The sequence below is a fragment of the Sceloporus occidentalis genome, unplaced genomic scaffold (assembly GCF_023333645.1).
Source record: "Sceloporus occidentalis isolate IW3139 unplaced genomic scaffold, rSceOcc1.0.p SCAF_2, whole genome shotgun sequence".
NCBI lineage: Eukaryota > Metazoa > Chordata > Lepidosauria > Squamata > Phrynosomatidae > Sceloporus > Sceloporus occidentalis.
In genome coordinates, this window is record NW_028316982.1 from 271,741,694 (window position 1) to 271,766,138 (window position 24,445).

A 24,445-nucleotide genomic window follows, 5' to 3' on the forward strand; every position below is an offset into this window, starting at 1 on the left:
CCATGGTTAGAGCCCCACCATTCCTTCTCTGTCAAGGATGTCATACACTTTTTTGCTGTTCGGTCTCCAGGGCCTTCCCAACTCCCCACCAAACATCACCTTTCTGTGACGATGGTGGATTCTTTGTAAAACCGGCTATTTCTGTATCTGGACATTATTGTGATTTTGCTATTATACAGACTGCAGGTGCTTTCCACACTGTTTTGCTCAAAAGTTATATTTCCTCCCTATATTTCGTTTTCCTGCTTTGCTCTGCTCTGCTCTGCTATTCTTTCCATTCCATTCCATGTTTTGTTTTTGGGGGGAGGGAAAGTGATATGGCACACTGAGGCTCCTGGGAACTGAAAACTGGCCCCTGAGACTGCCAAGGATTGCTCCCCCAATGATAATAATAATAATTTGTTTTATTTATATACCGCTATTTCAAAGATCATAGCGGTGAACAGCAAGTAAGCTAATTAGCAAGTAAGCTAATTTGCCCCCAACAGTCTGGGTACTCATTTTAGCTCCCTCCTCAGAAGGATGCAAGCCTGAGTCGAGCTTGGGCCCTTTTGCTGGTCTTGAACTCGCAACCTTGTGGTTTTGAGTGAATGGCTGCAGTACAGGCATTTAACCACTGCGCCACCAAGGCTCCTATGATAAACTCTAGGGGTCGTTCCCACTTACCTATAAAGCGGGTCATGATCTGAATTTAGGGTGCATCGTTCCCACAGAAGCCCATATCAAATCTCCCTTACCCGTCATTCGTTCCCACCACGTTTCGAATCAGAATCGAATTAAAATGTTTAAACCGGATTATCAGCCTATAATTCGGTTTAAAATAATAGTAGTTTATAACGCGGGTTATTTTTGAAAGCGGGGTACGATTTGCTGTATCCGAATGGGAACGAAAGGGTGTCAGATTCGGGAACCTGGAGATGGGAGGAGCAGCGCTCAAGGGGTCATTTAAAATAAATGGGAACGAAAACAGGGTCTAAATGAATCGAGGTAATTTGCCCCTTTTGGTAATGGAAACGATGGGAAAAAATCAAATTATTCCTGGAACATAATCCGAATCAGAATCACGCCAATATAATCCATTTTATCTGCCAAGTGGGAACGCCCCCCTAGTCCCTTTGAAATAAAATCTGGGTTTTTCAGTGGTTGCCTGGGCAAGCAGGCAAGGTGGAGAGAGGGGCAAATGGAGTAGGGGAGCTTGCTCATCCATCTGTCCAGTCAGCTGTCCAAGTCTGGACAGGCAAGGGAGTGAGGGAAAGATGGGGGAAGGCTGCCCACTGGCTCACCCATCCACCTGTCCACCCATCCGGGTCTGGCCAGGGAAACAGGTGAGATGGAGGGAAGAAAGGTGGTGAGACCATCCACTGGCTCACCCACCTGGCCATCCAGCCATCCAGGTCCTTCTGGACCTGGCCAGGCAAGCAGGCAAGGCATAGAAAAGGAAGGGGTGTGGGGCCACTGTCTCTGCACCAAGTAACACAAGATCTAGTAACACCACTGGACCCATCTCCTGCACATGTCACCAGAAACAGTGCTAATACCCATAACAGCAGAAGCAAAAATTCATCCCCAGACTTTATCTTGCTTCTCTGGGATTTCTTCTGCCACAAACATGCTCATATAGAAGCTCTGTATACTCACATGCAGGAACTTTGTCAATGTCAACATAGAAGCGTAACATGATCGAGCCCACGATGAAGGCTATGGCGGGACCAACGGTAGTTGTAGCAAAGAGGATTCCTGTAAAAAGAAAACAGAATTTCTCTGAAGATGCCAGCCACCGATGCTGGTGAAGCATCAGGAATAAACTCTTCCACAACACAAAAACTAAAAAAAAATTGTTCTAAGTCGGAAGCCCATTGTATAATTTGAGAATAGTTCCTCTGAGTGAGATGCAACAACAAGGCAGAGTCACACACACATGTACATCCTTTCAGTCAGTTTACAAAAATGGCCAATATTTCCTGTAAGCCTGGTTTGGATTTGTTGTTGCTGTTGCTTGCCTTCAAGTGAACTCCAGTTTATGGGAATCCTATCCTAGGGTTTTCCTGACCAGATTTATCTAGAGGAGGTTTGCCAACATTGTCTTCCTCTGAGGCTGAGAGAGTGGGATTTTCCCCAGATCTCCCAGTGGTTTCCAGGGCTGAGCATTTGAACCCTGATCTTATGGAGTTCTAGCCCAAAACTCAAGCTGCTACACAACACTGGTGTCTCTGGTTTAGATATGTTTGGATAATCCCAGTGCTGCAAATGGTTCAATATGGGAAAGGGGGGATCTGGTCATCTGACACCATGCTGTAATATTGCCTAGGAGAGTGCATCATACCCACTGCAGAGATGTTTGCCTAGCGTACAAGCCGATAGAATGCCACCTTATAAGATGCAAGTTATGAGGAGAATCTCAGGAAGTGGGTATGTTTAGCCTGGGGAAGGTTGAAGGGTGACATGATAGCCATGTTTAAATATTGGAAGGAGTGTCGTATTGGGGATGGAGCAAGCTTGTTTTCTACTGTTCCAGAGACTAGGGCATGGAGCAATAGATTCAAGCTACAAGAAAAGAGGTTCCACCTAAACATTAGGAAGAACTTCCTGAGGGTAAGAGTCGTCCAACAGTGGAAGATGCTTCCTCAGAGTGTGGTGGAGTCTCCTTCTTTGGAGGTTCTTAAACAGAGGCTGGATGGGTAGCCGTCAGGAGTGCTTTGGTGGTGCCTTCCTGCATTGCAGAAAGGCATTGGACTGGATGGCCCTTGGGGTCTCTCCCAACTCTATGATGTTATGATTTCAGGGTAACAGGGAATAGAAGGCTGTAATAATTCAACTATAAGAATGTTTTTGCTTCTTGTTTACTGAATTTAAAAAGGCCATCAAGCCTTCAGGTCAGGGAAACATGCAGGGACCACATGGGAAGAGAGCCATCCATTGTTCCATGGTTTGCTCCAGGCTTTCTTGAAGAACAAGAGTAAAAGGTAAGTTGTTTTAATATGGGACACGGAGTGGAAACCCCAAATCAGATCCAGGCATTGTGAAAACAGTCTGGACCTGATACAGGGTTTGGGGGGGGGGGGCGGCTATGTAAACAGCCTGGTGTAGTGGTTTGAGCACTGGACTATGACTCTGGAGACCAGGATCTGAATCCTAGCTCAGCCATGAAAACCCGCTGGGCAAGGTACACTCTCTCAGACTCAGAGATGGCATTGGAAAACAGCCTCTGAAGAAACTCGCCAAGAAAACCCCATGATGGGTACACCTTAGGGTTGCCACAAGTTGGAAATGACTTGAAGACACAACAACAACAACAACAACAACAACAACAACAACAACAATGTAAACAGAATACAGTGGGCCCAGTAAGAGGAATTTGGGATTTATAAGTAATACAGAGAAAGCCTTGGTTGCTCTTCATTCCTGGGGTACATGCTGATAGTGTTTAGCTCTTGGTCCTGTAGCTGTAGAAGATGAACACACTGAAAAGTATTCATTTTATGTCCAAGCACTGGTTTATGCACACGCAAATACACCACCATCACCACCACCTGCCTCGATATACACTGGCACTTGCAGGCATCTACTCAGGTTTGATGCCAAATATGTCAGCATGAATTCTCTCCTTTTCAGAGGCCTCCCACACTGGTGAGGCTAGGTGATTCTGGTATGTGAAGTATGGCCATCTGCTCTCTTTGGCAGCTCTTTCACATCCCAGTTCTCATTATAGCCCTCAAGCTGCTGAGTTTGGGCAGGCAGTAGGGGGAACCTTTGGAATTCAGCAAGGATTCCCCTCCACAATGTAGTTTCCTAACTCTGACTACTGCTCAGCTCAACAGACTACTTCAGCCACAAGGAGAGAGAGAGAGCTGGGATCCAGGGTGCTCATGGGGTCAGGATCAATCTTCTGCAGTGGCCAAACTAATGTGTCGTAGCCACATTCTGCATGGCTGAGAGCAATGTGCTGGTGAGAATGCTGTGGTATACCAGCTAAAAAATCCATCTAGTTCAGTACTGACTGACTATTTGTCTGCATTTTTAAATGGCTCGCTGCACCCAGTTAGTTGGCTAGTTTTTGGTCAAGATCTTTTTTCTTGTTGTTATGTGTCTTCTACTTAACTCTGGCTTTTGGCTACCCTATCCTGGGGTTTTTGTGGCCAGATACCTTCAGAGGAGGTTTGCCATTGCCTCCTTCTACAATTTGAAAGTATGGCAATTATCATACAGAGCTGCTCTGATAGCCTTGGCTGAAGAGCGGGGTATACTGTAAATAAATAAATAAATAAATAAATATACATACATACATACATATATACATACATACTGTTCCTGAAACATGGCTAAATCATCTGTACAGCATGCGGGTGTGATAGCCAATTGCGCTTGCCTCCTGTGATTTAATTGTCATTGAGGCGTCTTGGTCCTCTCCTGTCATCAAAGCATTTGCAGAGCAGCCATTTCTCCAGTAACGGAAGTTCCTGTTGTTGAAAAACGGCTGCTCTGTGAACGCTTTGATGACGGGAGAGGAGCAGGATACCGCAATGACAATCAAATTACAGGAGGCAAGTGCGATTGGCTATCACACCCGCACACTTTACGGACGATTTAGCCACGTTTCAGGGACAGTAAGGCTCTGCGTGATAATTGCCTATGACTTGCCCAAGGTTACCCAGGGTTTCCATGGCTAAACTAGGATTGAAAACCTGGTCCCCTGGTATCCTAGTCCAACACTCAAACCACAAAAACATAATGGGTCTCATAAACACTTTCAACATCATGTAAAGACTAAAGACAATATCACACCGCAGTTATAGTGCATTGCTCTCCTCTGAATATAGCCTACAGCACCCACTATTCCTTGGTGGTTTCCCTTCCAAGTACTAACTGGGCCTGACTTGCTTAGCTTCTGAAGTCAGATGGGATAGGATATGGTCAGTGTTGCCAACAAGCCTCGAAGATATTCCCCAGAATGTTTTACCAAAATCCAAAATCCCCGGAATTCCCCAAGATTTACCAGAATATTCAGTTAAAATCCCCGGAAAGAAATTAATGAAATTCCCCGGATTCCTGGAAATTCCCCAGAAATTGGCAATGCCGGATATGGTGCCTTTGAAGTATTCACACTACACTGTCAGAGTTATATTATTCCACTTAAACTGCTATGGCTGCATCCTGTGGAATTCTGGGATTTGTAGTTTAATGAGGTTTAATAGCTCTCAGGTTGGAATTTCCAAATGCCCCTTCCTAAAACTACAAATCCCAAGACTCTGCAGGAGGCAGCCATAGCAGTTTAAGTGGAATAATAGCACTATAACAGTGTAGTGTGAATACCTCAAAGGCACCAGATCCTATCTGAGTTCAGAAGCTAAGTAGGGTCAGACCCAGTTAGTACTTGGAAGAGAGGTCACCAAAGAATATTGCATGCTGTAGGCTATACGCAGAAGAAGGGAATGTAAATTATGCCATGAAAATTCAAAGACAGGAGTGGGCAAACTGTAGTCTGTGGGCCAGAAGAAGGCCCCCCCATGCCATTTTTGTGGCCCCAGGGTCTTCTAGAGTTAAAACATTTTCCCCTTCAAATGTCCTCTTGAGAGTGAGGAACATTTTCTCCATGTTTTAGGGGCCCTCTGGGTCATTTTAGGCCCAGGAGAGGCCTTAAAAAAAAAAAAGTGAACAGAAACTTCCAGTTGTTTAAAAAAGGGTCTTTCCTGGGCCTAAAATGCCCTAGGAGAGTGAAAATCCTCCCCAGGCCCCATAGTGGGTGTCTGAGGACCAACAACTTAAAAAGAATTGTGAAGTAGGGGTATGCAGGCCTCCACAGTCTTGGCGGGGGCTAACGCAGCCCCCTTGCCTCCCCAGTTGCCTGCCCTGCCTTAGCATAAGGTGGCGAGGGTTGATTTGAAGGCACATAAGCAGAAGAGCAGCAGCCAAAAGCTGGTATAGTTACTTGATCTACAACTGAACTTCCCTAGTTGTGTGATCCCCAGATTACACAGTAGGATGCATAGGCCTGAGCTCACCCATTAGGCAAAGGCTGAATAGCTGCCTACCCAGCAAGTCAAAACTGAGAAGGAGGGTGCTATTATGTTATGGAGCATAATAATAATTATAATAACAGTTGTTTTTGTTATTTCTTACCCACCTTTCCCTTGGTACCAGAAAGAAGCCAATGTTAGCACCAATCGGGCCTCAAAGGGGAGAACATTCCACCACTAGGTGACAGCAGACTTTGGGTAGATATTTATAGGCAGAGGTACTCTTTCAAGTATCAAGGTCCCAAGCCTTTATATCATAGTCTTCCCCAGCATCCTGAATTCAAACCAGAAGCACATTGACAGCTTTAATCACTCTAAGGCCCATACAGGAACACAGCATTGGCCTTTGTTTCTAGTAACTTACCTATATAGAGAGGTGAGTTGTTCCTACTGGCAAAATCATCAATATACGAAATGCCAAAGGGCTGGATGGGCACCCCACCAACACCCAGAAGGGTCTGTCCAAGCAATAGCAGTGCCAGCACCACTTGGCCTTCCTTCTCCATGCTCTCCGTGCATACCTCAGGCACAATAGATGTGTCTTTTTCGCCTGGAAGGCACATATCCGTCTTATTGCCTAATGAACAAAAGACAATCATTTAAGGCTTCTGTACTAATGGGCAGGGGGACACAGCAAGATGAGTTATGGAGTGAAACAGATGTGTGTCTCTGTGTCTGTATATACTGGAGCTGAAACCCTGCACCTCTCCATTGCCCCTGGAGTTTTCAGGTATCAGTGTTAACAAAAGAGCTTAGAAAAGCATGGGTATTTTTCTCCTCCTTCAATATATGGAGAACTTAATTTCCAATTGCAGAAACATTTTTCTTGCTTGCTTGTTATTTGGATGACATGCTTCAAGAAACTGTGGTTGATGCATGATGCTTCTTATGTTTTGGCCCTGAAATCTCAGGATCTGGGATGCTCCTGACCTGGCAACCCTAATTGTCCTCCCTTTATAGTGAAACTCTTACTGATAACTTAATTCAGTATATTTGTCTGATCCTATCCCTTCCCAACAGACTAAAACAATAAACAAATGATCTACAGACATTTCTGATCCTGTCATTTCATTACTATTGTTTTGTATTTGTATCCAAAAATTCTGTCTTAGAAAGAAGTGACCAGTGGGATGCCACAGGGTTCTGAACTGGTCCCAGTGCTATTTGATATCTTTATCAACAACTTGGATAAAAGGATAGAGGGCATGCTTATCAAATTTGCAGATGACACCAAATTAGGAGTTGTTAATATCCCAGAGGAGAGGAAATTCAAAATGCAAAATGACCTTAGAAAGCTGGGCCAAAACAAACAAAATGAATTTCAACAGAGAAAAATGTAAGGTACTGCACTTAGGCAGAAAAAATGAAATGCACAGATATAGGATGGGAGACACCTGGCTTAAGGAGACTACATGTGAAAGGGATCTAAGAGTCCTAGAAGACCACAAGTTGAACATGAGTCAAGAGTGTGATGTGGCAGCTAAAAAGGCCAATATGAATCTAGGCTGCATTAACAGAAGTATAGTGTCTAGATCAAAGGAAGTAACAGTGCTACTCTATTCTGCTTTGGTCAGGCCGCACCTGGAATAATCCTGTGTCCAGTTCTGGACCCCACAATTCAAGAAGGATGCTGAGAAGCTGGAGCATGTGCAAAGGAGGGCGACTAAAATGGTGAAGGGTCTGGAAACCATGCCCTATGAGGAGAGACCTAGGGAGCTGGGGATGCTTAGCCTGGAGAAGAGATGGTTAAGAGGTGATATGATAGCCCTGTTTAAGTATTTGGAGGGGTGTCACATTGAGGATGGAGCAAGCTTGTTTTCTTCTGCTCCAGAGACTAGGAACCGGAACGATGGATGCAAGCTGCAGGAAAAGAGGTTTCACTACAACATTATTGTTTATATTGTTTAGAGAAGCGTTCCCAGAGGCGAGCCCCTCTCTAACCCAGGAAGCCTCCTTTTAACCATTCATTAAGAAGCCAAGCCCTTCCTCCAGTCCATCTGCCTTGGTCCAGGCCATGGAGGTGGAGAAGATCTGCTGGACCTGATCCTATTCCCCACCACCACCCCCTTCTCCTTTTGTGTTGTGTCTTTTTAGATTGTAAGCCTGAGGGCAGGGAACCATCTGACTAAAAGATTGTATGTACAGCGCTGTGTAAATTTACAGCACTTTATAAATAAAGGATAACAACAACAACAACAACAACAACAACATTAGGAGGAACTTCTTGACAGTAAGAGCTGTTCAGCAGTGGAACACAATCCCTTGGAGAGTGGTGGAGTCTCCTGTCAGCGCAACTGCTGGGGTCCAACAACCACTGTCAGCAACTCCAACGAGTCCTGGGGTTAAATCAGACCCTTGGAGCAGAGCTGGCAAATTTCCAGAAGCCGAAGCGTGGCTCCAAAGTCCAAGTTGGGATGACAGCAACTGGATGTCTTCCAGGAACTGCAGCAATGCAGGAACCTCCGGGGACACACAGCAAACCGGTGCTATAGCTTCTTCTGATAAACCACCAGAGAAACTAAGTCTCCCAAAGTGCTCTTTATTCACAGTGCTATTCATAGAATCATAGAATCATAGAATCATAGAGTTGGAAGAGACCACTAGGGCCATCCAGTCCAACCCCCTGCCATGCAGGAAATCCAATTCAAAGCATCCCTGACAGATGGCCATCCAGCCTCTGTTTAAAGACCTCCAAGGAAGGAGACTCTATCACCCTCCGAGGGAGTGCATTCCACTGTCGAACAGCCCTTACTGTCAAGAAGTTCCTCCTAATGTTCAGGTGGAATCTCTTTTCCTGTAGCTTGCATCCATTGTTCCGGGTCCTGTTCTCTGGAGCAGCAGAGAACAAGCTTGTTCCCTCTTCAATATGACATCCTTTCAAATATTTAAACAGGGCTATCATATCACCTCTTAACCTTCTTTTCTCCAGGCTAAACATCCCCAGCTCCCTAAGTCGTTCCTCATAGGGCATGGTTTCCAGACCCTTCACCATTTTTGTCGCCCTCCTTTGGACACATGGCTCCAGTTTCTCAATGTCCTTTCTGAATTGTGGCGCCCAGAACTGGACACAATATTCTAGGTGGGGCCTGACCAGAGCAGAATACAGTGGCACTATTACTTCTCTTGATCTAGACACTATACTTCTATTGATGCAGCCTAAAATAGCATTGGCCTTTTTAGCTGCCGCATCACACTGTTCACTCATGTTCAACTTGTGGTCTACTTGGACTCCTAGATCCCTTTCACACGTAGTTTCATTCAGCCAGGTGTCACCCATCCTATATCTGTGCATTTTATTTTTCTGCCCTAAGTGCAATACCTTACATTTCTCTGTGTTGAATTTCATTTTGTTAGCTTTGGCCCAGCTTTCTAGTCTATTCAGGTGATTTTGAATCTTGATCCTGTCCTCTGGGGTATTAGCTATTCCCCCTAATTTGGTGTCATCTGCAAATTTGATAAGTATGCTCCCAATTCTGTCATCCAGGTCATTGATAAAGATGTTGAATAGCACTGGGCCCAGGATGAAAAGGAGCCATTGTTGAGCACCCTTTGGGTTCGGCCGGTCAACCAATTACAGATCCATTTAACAGTTCCTTTGTCTAGCCCACATTTTACAAGCTTGTTTGCAAGAATGTCATGGGAAACCTTGTCAAAGGCCTTACTGAAATCCAGATATACTATATCCACAGCATTCCCTTCATCTACCAAGCTGGTAATTTTATCAAAGAAAGAGATTAGGTTTGTCTTATACAACACTAGATCTCTAAAACTCCAAACCATACCAAACCAACTCCTACTTCAAACCCACACCACACCCTTGCAACCCCTGGGCTTATATAGTCTCCAGACCATGTGGTCTCCCAAACCCAGTGAGTTCAGGTGTGTAACCATGTCATGTGTCTCCTGTGCAATCCAGACACATGGTTTCATCAGCCATGGCTACGTGCACTTGGACACTGAAGTGTCCTTGAGCCAATGAGCTTCAGCTGTGCTGATCAGCCTTGTCACTCTGCTGAATGCTCATGGCCAAACACACACACATCAAGCATTTCCCTGTGTGCTGTGTTTTAACCCTTCAAATCCCTGACATCTCCTTCCTTGGAGGTCTTTAAACAGAGGCTGGATGGCTATCTGTTGGGGGTGCTTTAATGGTGCCTTTCTACATGGCAGAATGGAGTTGGACTGGTTGATCCTTGAGGTCTTTTCCAACTCTATAATTCTGTAATAATAATAATAATAATAATAATAATAATAATAATACGTTTTATTTATAGACTGCTATTCCGCAATGATCATAGCGGTGATAACTGAATTGTGTGTGTGTGTGTGTGTGTGTGTGTGTGTGTATGTGTATATATATATATATATATATATATATATATATAAAATGAATTATGGCACCAGCCAGTTAGGAAGCATACCATTGCATAATTAATTCAGTGGGTTTATGCTAGTGGTGACCAACCACTGGATTTAGGATGATATTAATTTGAAAAATGAAATCAAATGAATAAATAAATAAATGCAAACTATTCCACGAACTAGACTGATGAAGAGGTGGGAGTGTCAGAATTTTATTTATTTAGACTTCTGAAGTGTCTGCGTTCAGACCAGTTGATCAGATTCTGCTCTTTTCCAAAAGCAGAAACTTAAGACCAACTGGGCCTGTATTACTGCAGCTTTTCACTTCCCTGGAACAAACTTCTGGCAAATCCCATTGCAAGTTTGGTCTGGTCAGGTTTCCCTTCCTGCTCCTCCAGGCAGCTCCTCCCTTCACTGGGAAACCAGTGAATCCAGAGGAGTTTTCCTGGACAGAATTTTCTGGTTTAATACTGGAGACAAGATAGTATTATATTAATATTAACACTCTGGTTTAATAGTGGGGATAGAAACCATATGAATAGAGCTCCAGCAGTGCTGTACTCGTTTAAATTATTCACTCTGTAGGGGAGAACAAACAATTCAATCCACTTTCTCCCTGCTGCAAGAATGTTTTCAAAAACTGTAAATTTTTCAAAGATATTATTCTGGGGGAAAGCAACTGCCACTATGTGACATGGTCACATAATGGCAGTTGAAAGGGTTAGCAAAAGCTGAGTAAAGACTGCTGCCAGTGATTGCTTTGGACAGCACCTGGCCCTCTTGCCATCGCTGCAGGTCCTTCCTGCCACAATATCTAGATAAAACTTTCAAAGGAAACCATAGTTCCTGGCTCCAGGATGTAAGAAGGGAGAAGCAGCCTGTCATTGGAGTCAAGAACAGGGGTTTGGCATCCCTTGTTGTTAATTGCCATCAAGTTGACTTTGCCTTATATGTCAGGGATGATGGGAGTTGTAGCTCTTCACCTCTGGCTCAAACTCACCACCTTGTTACACACCGGCGCTGACCAGTTTTGGTCAGTGGTTAAAGCTTTGCTTCAAAAGCAGCAGAGTTACAGAGAATAGGCTGAAGACCCTGACAAACTCTCCAAGCCTTCTCACTCTTGCTTCCACAGAAGTCTTCCCACTTCTTCAGGATCCAGCTGGCTCTTGTATCTTCACTCAAGACACCAGACAACTCAGTAGTCTTATATCAAAGATCTACTTTATTCTACTATATACAGCTCCAAGACTATCCAACACAACTCCAATATTCCTCCAATACCCCACACTACTACCCACAAAATACATTGGGATTCATAGCAATTATTATAGCCCTTGGAAAACACCACCCACTCTTGTCAGTTTCCACCCAGTGGGCGTGTACAACCACTTTCATTGGTTCTCTTGGTTCAACCCACAATTAATGATTTCATCATTTCACCTTGTCCACTTAACAATTCTCAGGTGTGTTCAATTATCCACTTTGCATTTCTGTCCTTGGCATTTAGGACTTGCTAATTACATTACCATTTACGCCTGTGTGGCTCCTAATTGCTTCTGCTGAGTCATCCTGACTCTCACATACATGTTTTATTTCTTTGACTGTATATCCCATGTTGCTTTTCCCTTAACAATCCCCTCCGAAATAAAATATTGTATGTGGCTTACAATGTCATCCCAACCATTTGTGTTAACCTTTCATGTTTTTCCACTGTTAAAGCTTTAGTAAACAAATCTGCTATGTTATTTTGTGTTTCTATGTATCTCAACTCTATTTCTCCTTTTTGAACCATGTCTCTTACATTTTGGTATCTTACACCCACATATTTGGTTCTGTTCTTTAAACTTTCTGTTTCAGCCATCGATATGCATGATTGCGAATCTTCCTGAATTTCTACAGGTACTTTGAAATTTTCGTTTAAGTCATTTAACAATTGTTCAAGCCATTGTACCTCGTTCACTATTTCGTTCAAAGCTGCAAATTCTGCTTCAGATGTGCTTAAAGCTACGTTTGTTTGTTTTCTGCTTCTCCATACTATGGGACTTTCACTATACTTAATGATCATTCCTGTAACTGATTTCTTGTCTCCTAATTCTGACGCAAATGAACTGTCTACATAACAATCTAAATCTTAATGATCATTCCTGTAACTGATTTCTTGTCTCCTAATTCTGACGCAAATGAACTGTCTACATAACAATCTAAATCTGCATTACTGCTTCTGATGATTAACTTTTTGTCTAGGGTCCCTTTTAAATATCTCAAAAAGTGTTTTACAGCTGTCCAATCCTCAACTTTAGGATCACAAAGTCTTCTGGATAAAACGTTCATGGCATACGAAATGTCTGGCCTAGTGTGGCAAGAAATGAATTGTAGAGATCCTATTATGCTCCTGAAAAAAGTCTTGTCCTCAAAATCTCTGGTTGTTGGTTCAGATACGAAACCAGTTGTCATTGGAGCTTTAACTATTTTAGCATTCTGTAGACCACACTCTTCAATCAAATTTTCAATCTTCTTTCTCTGGCTTAGCAAACAATGACCTTCTTGTGTCCATTCAACATTTATGCCTAAATAAGACTTCAACAAACCTAAATCCTTTAAAACGAATTTTTCTGACAACTCTCTTTTCACTGACTCAATTTCCTGTTTTGTCTTTGCTGATATACACAAGTCATCCACATAAATCACTAACACTATATCTCCTTTTGTATAAACACAAGCATCTGCAACGCTTCTTTTGTATCCTAACTTAACTAACTCATCATTAATGCACAAATTCCAAGCTCTGGCACTCTGTTTTAAACCATACAATGCCTTCTTCAATCTATAAACTTTCTGACTTCCATTTTCTTCAAAACCTTGTGGCTGTTCCATAAAAATTTCTTCATCCAAAGTTGCATTTAAATAAGCTGTTTCAAAATCAAAATGTTCAACAACTAAATTCCTTCTTGCTGCTACAGCTAATACCATTCTCAAACTTTCTGGCTTTGCTGTTGGAGAATAAGTCTTGTCAAAATTCTCATACTGCTGTTGAGCAAAACCCTTAGCTACCAATCTAGCTTTGTACTTAATGCTTCCATCAGGCATTTCCTTTCTCTTGTATACCCATTTACAACCAATCACTTTCTTATCTCTGGGTCTATCCACAACTTCAAAAACATTTTTGTTCACCAAGCAACTAAATTCACTATCCATTGCTTCACACCATCTTTCTTGTTCTTCCCTAGAAAAGGTTTCCAACTCTTCAAAACTCTCAGGCTCTTCTATTACTGTACAAGCTCTTGCCTGTGTCACAACAAATCTATCTGGTGACTTTCTAACTCTGTGACTACGCCTGGGTACGAATTCTGCCGTTCTGCCTCTCTCTTCATCACTGTCTGCACTAGAAGTTGTTGTCTTTCTGCTAAATCTCTTGTCTTCCGTCATCCTAGTGGTTACTGGTCTTGTTTATGTCTCCCCATCAGAGGTACTACCACTACTGCTAGTAGAGGCTTCTGGCTTGACTGAAACCCCTCCGTTTCCTGAAGTTGGTTCAGTCTGGGCTTCCTGCTCACTTGAGCTACCTAACCTCAAGAACACTTCTTTATTGGCATGCAGCTTGTCCCAGCCAGCATGTCTTTCAAAATTTGCAGACCTGGAGTACTGTACTTCTCTGCCTCCTAAATGAAATTTGTAGCTGTTCCCTGAATATCCCAAAAACATAAGCCTTTTGCTTTTTGGTTCTCCTTTTCTCCTAAAACAAGCAGGTATGTACACATGTGCATATTGTCCAAAAACTCTTAAATATTTGAAATTTGGCACTCTCCCATACAAGACCCTGTAGGGAATGTCTTCAATCTCAGAATGAAACAACTTGTTGCTTATGTGTATGGCAGTCAGAGTTGCTTCACCCCAAAAGCTGTCTTTTACTCCGGCATCTGCCATCAAGCAAGCAGAAATCCTTTTAATGTCCTGGATTTTTCTTTCTGCTAAACCATCCTCACTTGGACAAGCAGGGTTAGTGGTTTCATGTCTTATCCCCACCTTCTGAAACCAATTATACAGCTGGTTGTTTAAAAATTCTCCCCCTCTATCTGTAACAATTGTTCCAACTCTGCTATCAAATTGCCTTTCCACCATTCTTACCCATGCTTTTAAACTTTGCCCAGCATCAGACTTATTTTTCAATATTCTTACAAAAGCATACCTTGAATATCTATCCACAATTACTAGGAAATACCTGCTTCCTCCTAAAGACAAACAATTTGCTTGGGCTACATCAGCATGGACAAATTGAAATGGTCTTTGAGCAATTCTTTTGGATTTCTTAGCAACTGGAAAAGCTCTGACCTTCACTTGATTACAAACAGTACAGTCTAAATGATTTTTGCATTCTGCTACTTTTAGATCTGGACACATGCTTATTAAATTCTTTAAACACTTGAAACTAGCATGGCCAAATTTTCTGTGGAGCTCATGTATGCAATCTTTGTGCATTGGAACATTATCAATATTGTTAGCATTCTCAACCTTATAACTATCAACATTTTCCTCCAGGAAATAAAGCTTATCCTTTTTCAAGCCTATGCCACGCAGTTCCCCATTCAATGTTATTTTACACAAATTCTTTTCAAAAGTGACTATGTAGTCTCTGTCTGTTAATCTGCTCACAGATAATAAATTGTTTTCTAATTCTTTTACATGCAAAACATCAGTAAAGTTTTCTTTCAGCCCTGGAATGTAAACTGTCCCCATTTGATTTACAGCACTGAGCTCATTCCCATCAGCCAAAACTACAGCATTTACATTGGCTGGCTTTCTTTCACTAATTAAATTAATGTTATTACACATGGAGGACGAAGCTCCTGAATCTACAAGCCATTTAGAGTTTGCATTTTGTTTTTCCTTAATCATGGTCGCAAACCCCTTATTATTATTACTATTGTCCTTCAAAAATGGCGGCTTGGACTGCTTCTGCCTCTGATAGTGCCGTGGTTGCCATCTGCTCTCTTGCTTGCTTCTCTCAGCAGCCAACTGCTTGCAATGCCTCTGCAGATGTCCAATCTTCTTGCAGTAGAAACATTTCCGTTGCTCCCTCGAAGAAGCTGCCTGGTCCAGCCCACGCACATCAGGCTTGGCTTGCTCACTTGGCACGCTCTTAGAAGTTGCTGCGTCATTCCTCTCAGACAGTCTCCTCTGGTTTTCTTCCAGAATCCTGGCCACAATTAAGTCTCTAGTCAACTCTGCTTCCGGTAAGTTTTGCAAACTGTTGGTAATGTTTCCCCAAGAAGGGTCTAATGATTCAATCAATATATAGCATTGCTATTCTCTACTTATTTCTACTCCTCTTAGCTCAGTCTGCACAAACAAGTTTTGCATTGTTTTTAAATGTTCTATCACACACTGCCCTTTTGCCATCTTCTGCCTATAAATTCTCTTAGACAATAGCATTTTTGCAAAGGCAGTCGAAGGAGTGTGTAGTCTTTGCAGGGTGTCTCACACATCTTTGGCGGTTTCCTTATCTCTGACAACATTAATCAAGTCTTCTTCCAGCATTAGAAAAAGACAGGCTTTGGTTTTGTTATCTTTCTCTTTCGTGGCTGCATTTGCATCAGCTGGCAGCCCGGCTTCAACTGTGGCCCACAAACTTTCTTTTACTAGTAGAGACTGGGCATAAATCTTCCAGGTGGAGTAGTTGCTTCTATTCAATTTGCTAAACTTCAAAATCTCCATCTTAATTTGTGCAGTGACTCAATTGACACAGTCCTTCTGAGTATGCACAGCTGACCCCTTTCGGGCTTAATCAAAACACAGGAGGAGTTACTCACGGAGCTTATCAGTGCAGCGCAAACAGCTTGCTCTGATCTGTCTTCCACAAAACTGTCTTCCACTCTCTGGAACTTTCAGCTTCTGTGGATGCTGGGTGCTGCAGTAACTGGGCCCATAACCCTTGTCAGGGATGATGGGAGTTGTAGCTCTTCACCTCTGGCTCGAACTCACCACCTTGTTACGCACCGGCGCTGACCAGTTTTGGTCAGTGGTTAAAGCTTTGCTCTAAAGCAGCAGAGTTACAGAGAATAGGCTGAAGACCCTGACAAACTCTCCAAGCCTTCTCACTCTTGCTTCCACAGAAGTCTTCACACTTCTTCAGGATCCAGCTGGCTCTTGTATCTTCACCCAAGACACCAGACAACTCAGTAGTCTTATATAAAAGATCTACTTTATTCTACTATATACAGCTCCAAAACTATCCAATACTCCTCACTACTACCCAACTACTACCCACAAAATACATTGGGATTCATAGCCATTATTATAGTCATTGGAAAACACCACCCACTCTTGTCAGTTTCCACCCAGTGGGCGTGTACATCCATTTTCATTGGTTCTCTTGGTTCATCCCATAATTAATGATTTCATCATCTCACCTTGTCCACTTTAACAATTCTCAGGTGTGTTCAATTATCCACTTTGCATTTCTGTCCTTGGCATTCAGGACTTGTTAATTGCATTACCTTTTACGCCTGTGTGGCTTCTAATTGCTTTTGCTGAGTCATCCTGACTCTCACATACATGTTTTATTTCTTTCATTGTATGTCCCATGTTGCTTTTTCCTTAACATTATAGTGACTCTATGAATAAGAGACTGCCAAGTATTCTACTCGGGTCTTGCAACTCATCCATGTGGATTCCTTGACTGAGTCCGTCCACCCAGGGACATAGCCAAAGGGGGGGGGGGGTCCATGGGGTCCGGACCCTCCTTCCGTTAGATATAATGAATGGTGCTGCTGTGCCACTGCACCCAAGCCCCATTATAATGGTGGCAATTAGTCTGGACCCCCCCCCCCCTTTCCCAAAATCCTGGCTACGTCGCTGGTCCACCTGTAAGGTGGTCTTCTCCTTCCAGTGGCTTCCACCTTGCCAAACATTACTGTCTTGTTTTTTCTAATGGGGTTTCTAATGTCTAGATCAAGGGAAGTAATAGTACCACTCTATTCTGCTTTGGTCAGACCTCACCTGGAATACCGGATCCAGTTCTGGAGAAGCTGGAGTGTGTCCAGAGAAGGGCAACCAAAATGCTGAAGGTTCTTGAAACCAGAAAGCCCTGTGTGGAGCGACCTAGGGAGCTGAGTATGTTCAGCCTGAAGGTATGATAGCCCTGTTTAAATATCTGAAGGGATGTCATATTGAGGATGGAGCAAGCTTGTTTTGTGCTGCTCCAGAGATTAGGACATGGAACAATAGATGCAAACTACAGGAAAAGAGATTGCACCTAAACATTAGGAAGACCTTCCTGATGGTAAGAGCTGTTCGACAGGGCAACACACTCCCTCAGAAGATGATGGAGTCTCCTTCCTTGGAAGTCTTTAAACAGAGGCTAGATGGCCATCTGCCGGGGATGCTTTGATTGTGAATTCCTGCAAAGCAGGGGGTTGGACTGGATGGCCCTTGAGGTCTCTTCCAGCTCTGTGATTCTATGGTTTTATGAGTCCTGTCTTCTCATGATGTGTTCAATGTATAAGAGTCTCAGTTTAGTCATCTTTGCTCCTAGGGAGAGTTCAGTCTTGATATGCTCTAGCATCCATTCATTTGTCTTTTGAACAGTCCAGGGTATCTGCAGCACTCTCCTCCAACACCACATCTCAGATGAGTTGATTCTCTTTCTATCTGCTTTCTTCCCTGTCCAGCTTTCACAACCATACATAGCAAGTGAGAAGTACCTTTTCTGAAAATCCCCCTGCAATTTTTCAAATGTTCTTTCCATCCCTAGTCTTTGCCATGAGAATAGATTTCTTCCACATGGACCTTATGAATGGGTACCACATAACTGGGGCCATGTCTGCATTGGCCAGGATATTCTGGGCACAGGGCAGTTTATTCTGGCCCCACAACTGCCCCAACCTGCCCCTGTTACCTTGGACTCTATTTCTGCATCACCACAGCTGTCTTTTTTACTCCGTGTTAACATTGTTAAATCCTGTTTCTGCAGTGGAATGTGCCAGACATTGTCCGGACTGCCTACACCAGAACTGGAGATGGGTCGTGCACCATTTGAACAGACAAACAGAACATGGAGACAAAGCCTTAGTCTCTACCAGTGGGGCACCCACTCCTGAAGCTGATTCTGAATGGGTCCCTTTCAATGTACCAATACTATGTCTTTCTTAAAGCCAACTGCTTACTTCTCTTTGGCTGAGGGAGGTAGACAAGAGATATTTCTCCAAGTAGTGTCTTGCCCATAATGCGCACCCTCATACCACAACTGCCTCTTTTTGGAGATTTTGCAAATTTTAAAAATGCCTCAGAACAACCTGTCTGGCCAGAAATGACAGGAGGAACATAAAAATAAAAAGGAGTGCACACACCTCCAGGCATCAACGCCCCTGTCAGACTGTCCTCAACTTTCTCGATAGATGAAGTTGGGAGGAATGAATCTGAGTTTCGCTTTCTCCCACATCCTTTCAAAACAAAACAAAACAGTCCACTACTTTCCTCCTGTTCAGGAAGAGATTTGCAGACTGTGGTAAGTGCTTCCTAAAAATGAACTAAAATTCCCAATTGCCTATACCAGCAACAGTAAACTACTCACAGCACAGAGTGGACCACAGTGTGCCTGCCTATCATGTTAAGATGAACAACTGGTCTGAAAATGGGGTGGCACAACATGAACTCAGCACCCCTTGCACACCGCTTGCAAGAACAAACAGGCACAAAGCTAATGGCTGAATACAAAGGGACGCAAAGCCAGATTTTTAAGAGCTAAGTGCTCAAAGCCCTCTCTGCCTGGACAGGCAAATCTGCTAATTTTATTTTTTTCTTCACATGAATTTTAAAAAATATTGTATGTTGTGTTAATGAAGATATATACAAAATGTGAAGAGTCCTTATTTTAAAAATATGCAAACAAAACCTTCATCCTAATATGAAGCAGACTTGGGGGGTGTCAAGACATTGGTCCATCTTATCCATCCATACAGGTAATGGTTGGGGCCTTTCCCAGCCCTTTGGGTACCCGGAGAGTCTATGGATTAAAATTTGGACTTCATGTGTGCAAGGCTGGCCTATAGGACATAATGTCTTAATTGCCTTCACAATTACATACAAAGATCATCAGTCCCCAAAAATCTACTAGACGAAGGAGTGTAGTCTTAATCTAAATGCACATCTTTCCCCTCCATTCCCCACAACTCACTATCCATCTTTCCATAGTACACTGGCTTTTAAACAGTGCAAACTGGCTCTTGGCCTAATCACTCTTAGTTTTCAATTAACAATTTTAATTAACAGCTATTTAAATCACTGATTTCAATAGAAATTTCCAGGAGGACCCAAACAAACAAAAGAAGGAGTGAGTTAGTTCTTATAGATTAACAGGTTTTAGCAGCATTAGCTTCCAGGGATTGCAGCCCACTTCAGGCATTTGATGAAGCAGACTGCAGTCAATGATAGCTTACACAAAATAAAGTCTTTAAAAAATATTTGAAATTTTTTCCTATTCTATTTTTCCATCCTTCTGGTGGTTACATATCTTCAAGTTGACTCTGATTTATCGTAACCCTATCCAAGGGTTTCCCTGGTCCCATTTCTTCAGAGGAGGCTTGCCATTACCTGAGGTTGAGAGAGTGTGACATGACCAAAGCCATCCAGTAGATTTCTACAGATGAGTGGGTATTTGAACCCTAGGCTCCATTTCCACTAGCTCCTTTGCCCTGGGTAGATCTGGTCTGGATTCACTAAGCCAGTACCAAATCTCCACGGAAAGAAGTTCTCATTACCTTTACCCCAATCAAACCCCCTCAGTGCAATTTGCCCTGCTGACGTTCACATTTCAAAAAGTAGCGCTTTAAAATGGAGCCTCCTTGTTGTCAATCAAATGATTTCTAAATCACTTCCGCTCTTGCCATTCATGATGTGTCATGTAGCCATTCGCCAATGACATGGGTGCTTTCCCCCTTCCTTTAAAAAAAAAAAACAAATCTGGCAGCAAAGTTCGCACATTCTGTCAATTTGGCACATAAGAAGAGAGAGAGAGAGAGGGAACCTTGGCCATTGGGGCACCTTTTCCTGTAGTGCCTTTCAAAAATAGTGCCATTAGTGTCTTTTTTAAAAAAAAAATCCAGCGGCAATGGCATGAATGCTTCCCCCCCCCCCTTTTAAAAATCTAGTGGCAATCTTCACATATTTTGTCAAATTGTGAAGTTAACAAAAAAAAAGGCCTTTCTATGAGGGTGGGGTGACCAGAGGTCCTCCATTCCAGCTTTATGCCCAAAAGGAATTCCAAAATGTCCTCCATTGAGATCCTCCTTCCAGCTCTATGCCCAGGGTTAACCCCCAAACATTCTCCCTGGGATCTATGTCCAAGGTTAACCCCAAAATGTCCTCCCTGGGGTTGCTGGGGCTCTTCAAGGGAAGGAAAAGGAAGGAAGGAAGGAAGGAAGGAAGGAAGGAAGGAAGGAAGGAAGGGGCTTGTCTGTCAGGGAGCGAAGGAGGCAGTCAGGCAGAAGCCCAACCCAGAACGGAACCTCTCCTGGCGGGGAAAGTCCCCCATTAGTTTAAACTGAGAGCATTTCATTTGCATAAACTGTCAGCAATTATTTTTTTAAAAAGCCCACCCTCTGACCTTTATCCCTCCCCCTGAACTTGACCCAATCATGATCAGGCTCAAGTTCACATTCGCTTGCACCAGGTTTTTCTAAAAGAAATGGGGAATACCCCGCTTTCAGAAAACCCAGGTTGAGAAGGATTTGCCCCGGATTGAATGTGCAAAACTCCGGTCCAGGTGTGCAAAACCCGGTGCAAGTGGGAACTTCCCACTTTTAATCTGGTTTGGGAATCGGGGTAAAAGGTAGTCTGAATGGTCCCCTAGGCTCCCAGAGTCCCAGTCCAACAGTGCATCATGCTGACTCTAGCAATCATATCCTAGAATTTTCTTGGTTGGATTTCTTCAGAAGAGATTTCCCCAATTGCTTCCTTTGAGGCTGAGAGACAGTGGGAATCTTACCTAAGATCACCCTCTGGAGGGGGTTCCATGGGTGAATGGGGATTCAAATCCTGGACTTCTGGAGTTCTAGTCCAGAAATGTCCAACATTTTCAACAGCAATTTTAATTGCTAGTGCACTCAGATCCTTCTTGTGGGCAGGGGCATCACTAGGGGGTGCAGGGAATGCAGCCCTCACCGGATGACACCTCAGGGGAATGAAACCTAGTCAGGCTCTCTGGCCACTGCGGCTGCTGGGGGAGAGCGGTCAGCCCCTTCCAGGTCTGGTGGGGCTGCTGAGCAGCTGAGAAAGCGAGGTAGCAGTGGCAGCAGCAGTAGTGACACCACAGACTTTTCCCCTTCCTGCTATCATTGCTTGCAACTGCAATTGCCAGCATCTGCCCCTTCTCCTCTTCTGCCTTGGCCTGGCCGAGGGAGCCATGGCTGCAAAGGACCCTGAATGGGCAGTGAGCTTGCAGCCATGCCTCTGCCACCTGCCTGTTCTTCTCTGCTCCCTTGGCTCTTTTGCCCCCAAGAAACACAGCCATGGAGAAGCCTGAATGGGTGAGAGCCAGTGGTTGGCATGAGCTTGCAACAGCATCCGCCAGCAGTGGCCCCCTCTTCTCCACTGCCTTGGCTGAGAAAGCTCAGGCTATAGAGAAGCCTGAATGAGAAACTGTGCCCCCCCCTTTCCCTTCCCTCCTTTCTCACTGACATGCTTGACTGGCTGTATGTTCACCCTCTAGTGAACCCTCCAAGTGTGGTGGTGGGGCAGCTGGGTGAGTGAGGCAGGACGGGATTTGGAGTTGAGACCACCATGGTTGCTCTGGCTGATGACCTACATCTGGGCATCGACAGGGGTAGTGTGACCCTGTTGGTGCTTCTGGACCTCTCAGCGGCATTTGACACTATAGATCATGACATCCTCTTGAATCGCACTGCATTTCAGTGGTTCCGTTCCTTCCTCTCAGGCAGATTCCAGAGGATGGTGCTCAGGGACAGTTGCTTGGCGAGAAAGGAGCTTAATTGTGGCGTCCCTCAAGGTGCCATCTGTCCCCGATGCTTTTCAACATTTACATGAAACCGCTGGGAGAGATCATCCAGAGGCATGGGCCGGGGTGTTATCAGTACACTGATGACACCCAGATATATTTCTCTATGTCTCAGTCTTCAGCTGTGACTTCAAATGGCGTCTCGCCTCTCAATGACTGTCTTAAGGCAGTAATGGATTGGATGAGGGAAAACAAATTGAAGCTGAATCCAGACAAAACGGAGATACTTATATCGGCTCCAAACCCAGGCATCGGGATACAACCTCCAGTCCTTCAAGGGGTCGCACTCTCCTCAAAAGACTGTGTTCGCAGTCTGGGGGTGCTCCTAGATTCGTCACTTCACATGGCAAATCAGGTGAATGCGATGGTCAGGAGTGCCTGTTATCAGCTTCGGCTGATACACCAGCTGCGCCCTTTCCTGGAAGTCAGGGACTTTGAGACCGTAGTACATGCGCTGGTAACCTCACGCCTTGATTTCTGTAATGCACTCTACATGGGGCTACCCTTGTGCTTGGTCCGGAAACTTCACTTAGTTCAGAACATGGCAGCCAGATTGGTCTCTGATACATCCAGGAGAGACCATATAACACCGATCTTAAGATCACTTCACTGGCTGCCCATCAGTTTCTGGGCCCAGTACAAGGTGTTGGTTATTACCTTTAAAGCCCTAAATGGCTTGGGTCCAACCTATCTTCAGGACCGCCTCCTTGCATATAATCCTCCCCACACACTTAGATCCTCAGGGAAAATTTTGTTACAGCCCTGTAAAACAAGGCTGTCAACGACCTCCCAGAGGACCTTCTCAGCTGTTGCTCCCAGACTGTGGAATGGCTGCCGGACGAGATCCGTCATATTACCACTCTAAACAACTTTAAAAAGGCTATAAAGATGGATCTCTTCCGGCAGGCCTTTCCTGAATAGTTCTCCAGCCATCGGAAGGAAAATCTAACTGCTGACCTCCGACTTCACCACAGTTATTGTATTTTTTTAAAGTATGTTTTATGTTTTTAATTCCACACTGTTTAATTGTATTTTAAGGAGGTGGGAGTGGGTTGAGGGTTTGGACTGTGTATTTTAACTTTGTAAGCCGCCTTGATTGCTTTTTGTAGAGAGGCAGGATATAAATAATAATAATAATTATTATTATTATTATCATCATCATCATCATCATCATCATCATGGGAGGGAGGACAGGACAGTCCCCGCCAGCAACCCTTTCTGGCACCCACACTGGGTGACAACAACACTAGTGACTTATGGGGCACCTGATTTGCCATTGGGCAAATCTTGCCAAGAAAAATCCATGATAAGTTCACCTTGTATTTCTGACTTATGGCTACCTGAAGGCAAACGTATCATGGATTTTCTGGCAAGATTTCTTGAGAGGAGGTTTGCCATTGCCTTCCCCTGAGGCTGAGAGCATGTGACTTGCCCAAGGTCAACCAGTGGGTTTCCATGTCCAAGTTGGGAACTGAACCCTGATCTCCAGAATCATAGCCCAACACTCGAACCACTAAAGCATGCTGACTCTAGGTTCACCTTAGGGATGCCATAAGTCAGAAATAACCTGAAGACACATAACAACATCAACAAAAATAGAATGCTGGACTGTGTGGCTCTTCCTATATTTTTATATTCACGAAATGGGGTGGGTGGGATAGGATCATTGCTTTCCCCAAATTTCTTTGCTTTCCCCAACTAACTGTCTATATGAAAAAAGAAAAAGGAAGATTTTCCTGTTCATGAAGAATATAAAAAGAACACCCTTACCTGCAATGGAGCGATCATATTCATAGGGTCCCGTGATGAAGTGAGGAAGAGCGGTAACAAATCCAGACAGGGCGACGAGGATGGCCCCATAGCCGATGAAACGGGGCCGATGGACTCTGCTGCCAAAGTAACTCACAAAGATGATCAGCATCGTGTTTCCCACCTGGGTAGTGAGATGAGAGTTTGAGAAGCTACTTAAAATGCTGGAGAGGCTGAATCCTCAGGAAAGTTGAAAAGGAAAAGAAGAAAGAAAATTGGGGGGGGGGGGGGAGATGCAACCACCAAATGT

General features: G+C 43.9%; 1 protein-coding gene across 7 annotated transcripts in view; it reads right to left on the bottom strand.

Moving 5' to 3' along the window:
• LOC149320190 (solute carrier organic anion transporter family member 2B1-like) overlaps nucleotides 1-24,445 on the bottom strand; it is a 144,290-nt gene that overhangs the window by 55,497 nt on the left and 64,348 nt on the right. For 6 of the 7 annotated variants that reach the window (XM_089513106.1, XM_089513104.1, XM_089513107.1 and 3 more), the window contains exons 5-7: nucleotides 24,157-24,319; nucleotides 6,379-6,591; nucleotides 1,639-1,737 (exon numbers count right to left, since the gene is read on the bottom strand). In XM_089513106.1, the coding sequence (XP_089369232.1) occupies nucleotides 1,639-1,737; nucleotides 6,379-6,591; nucleotides 24,157-24,319 (475 nt within the window). The remainder of the gene's footprint in view (nucleotides 1-1,638; nucleotides 1,738-6,378; nucleotides 6,592-24,156; nucleotides 24,320-24,445) is intronic. The other variant, XM_089513108.1, reaches the window with a different exon arrangement.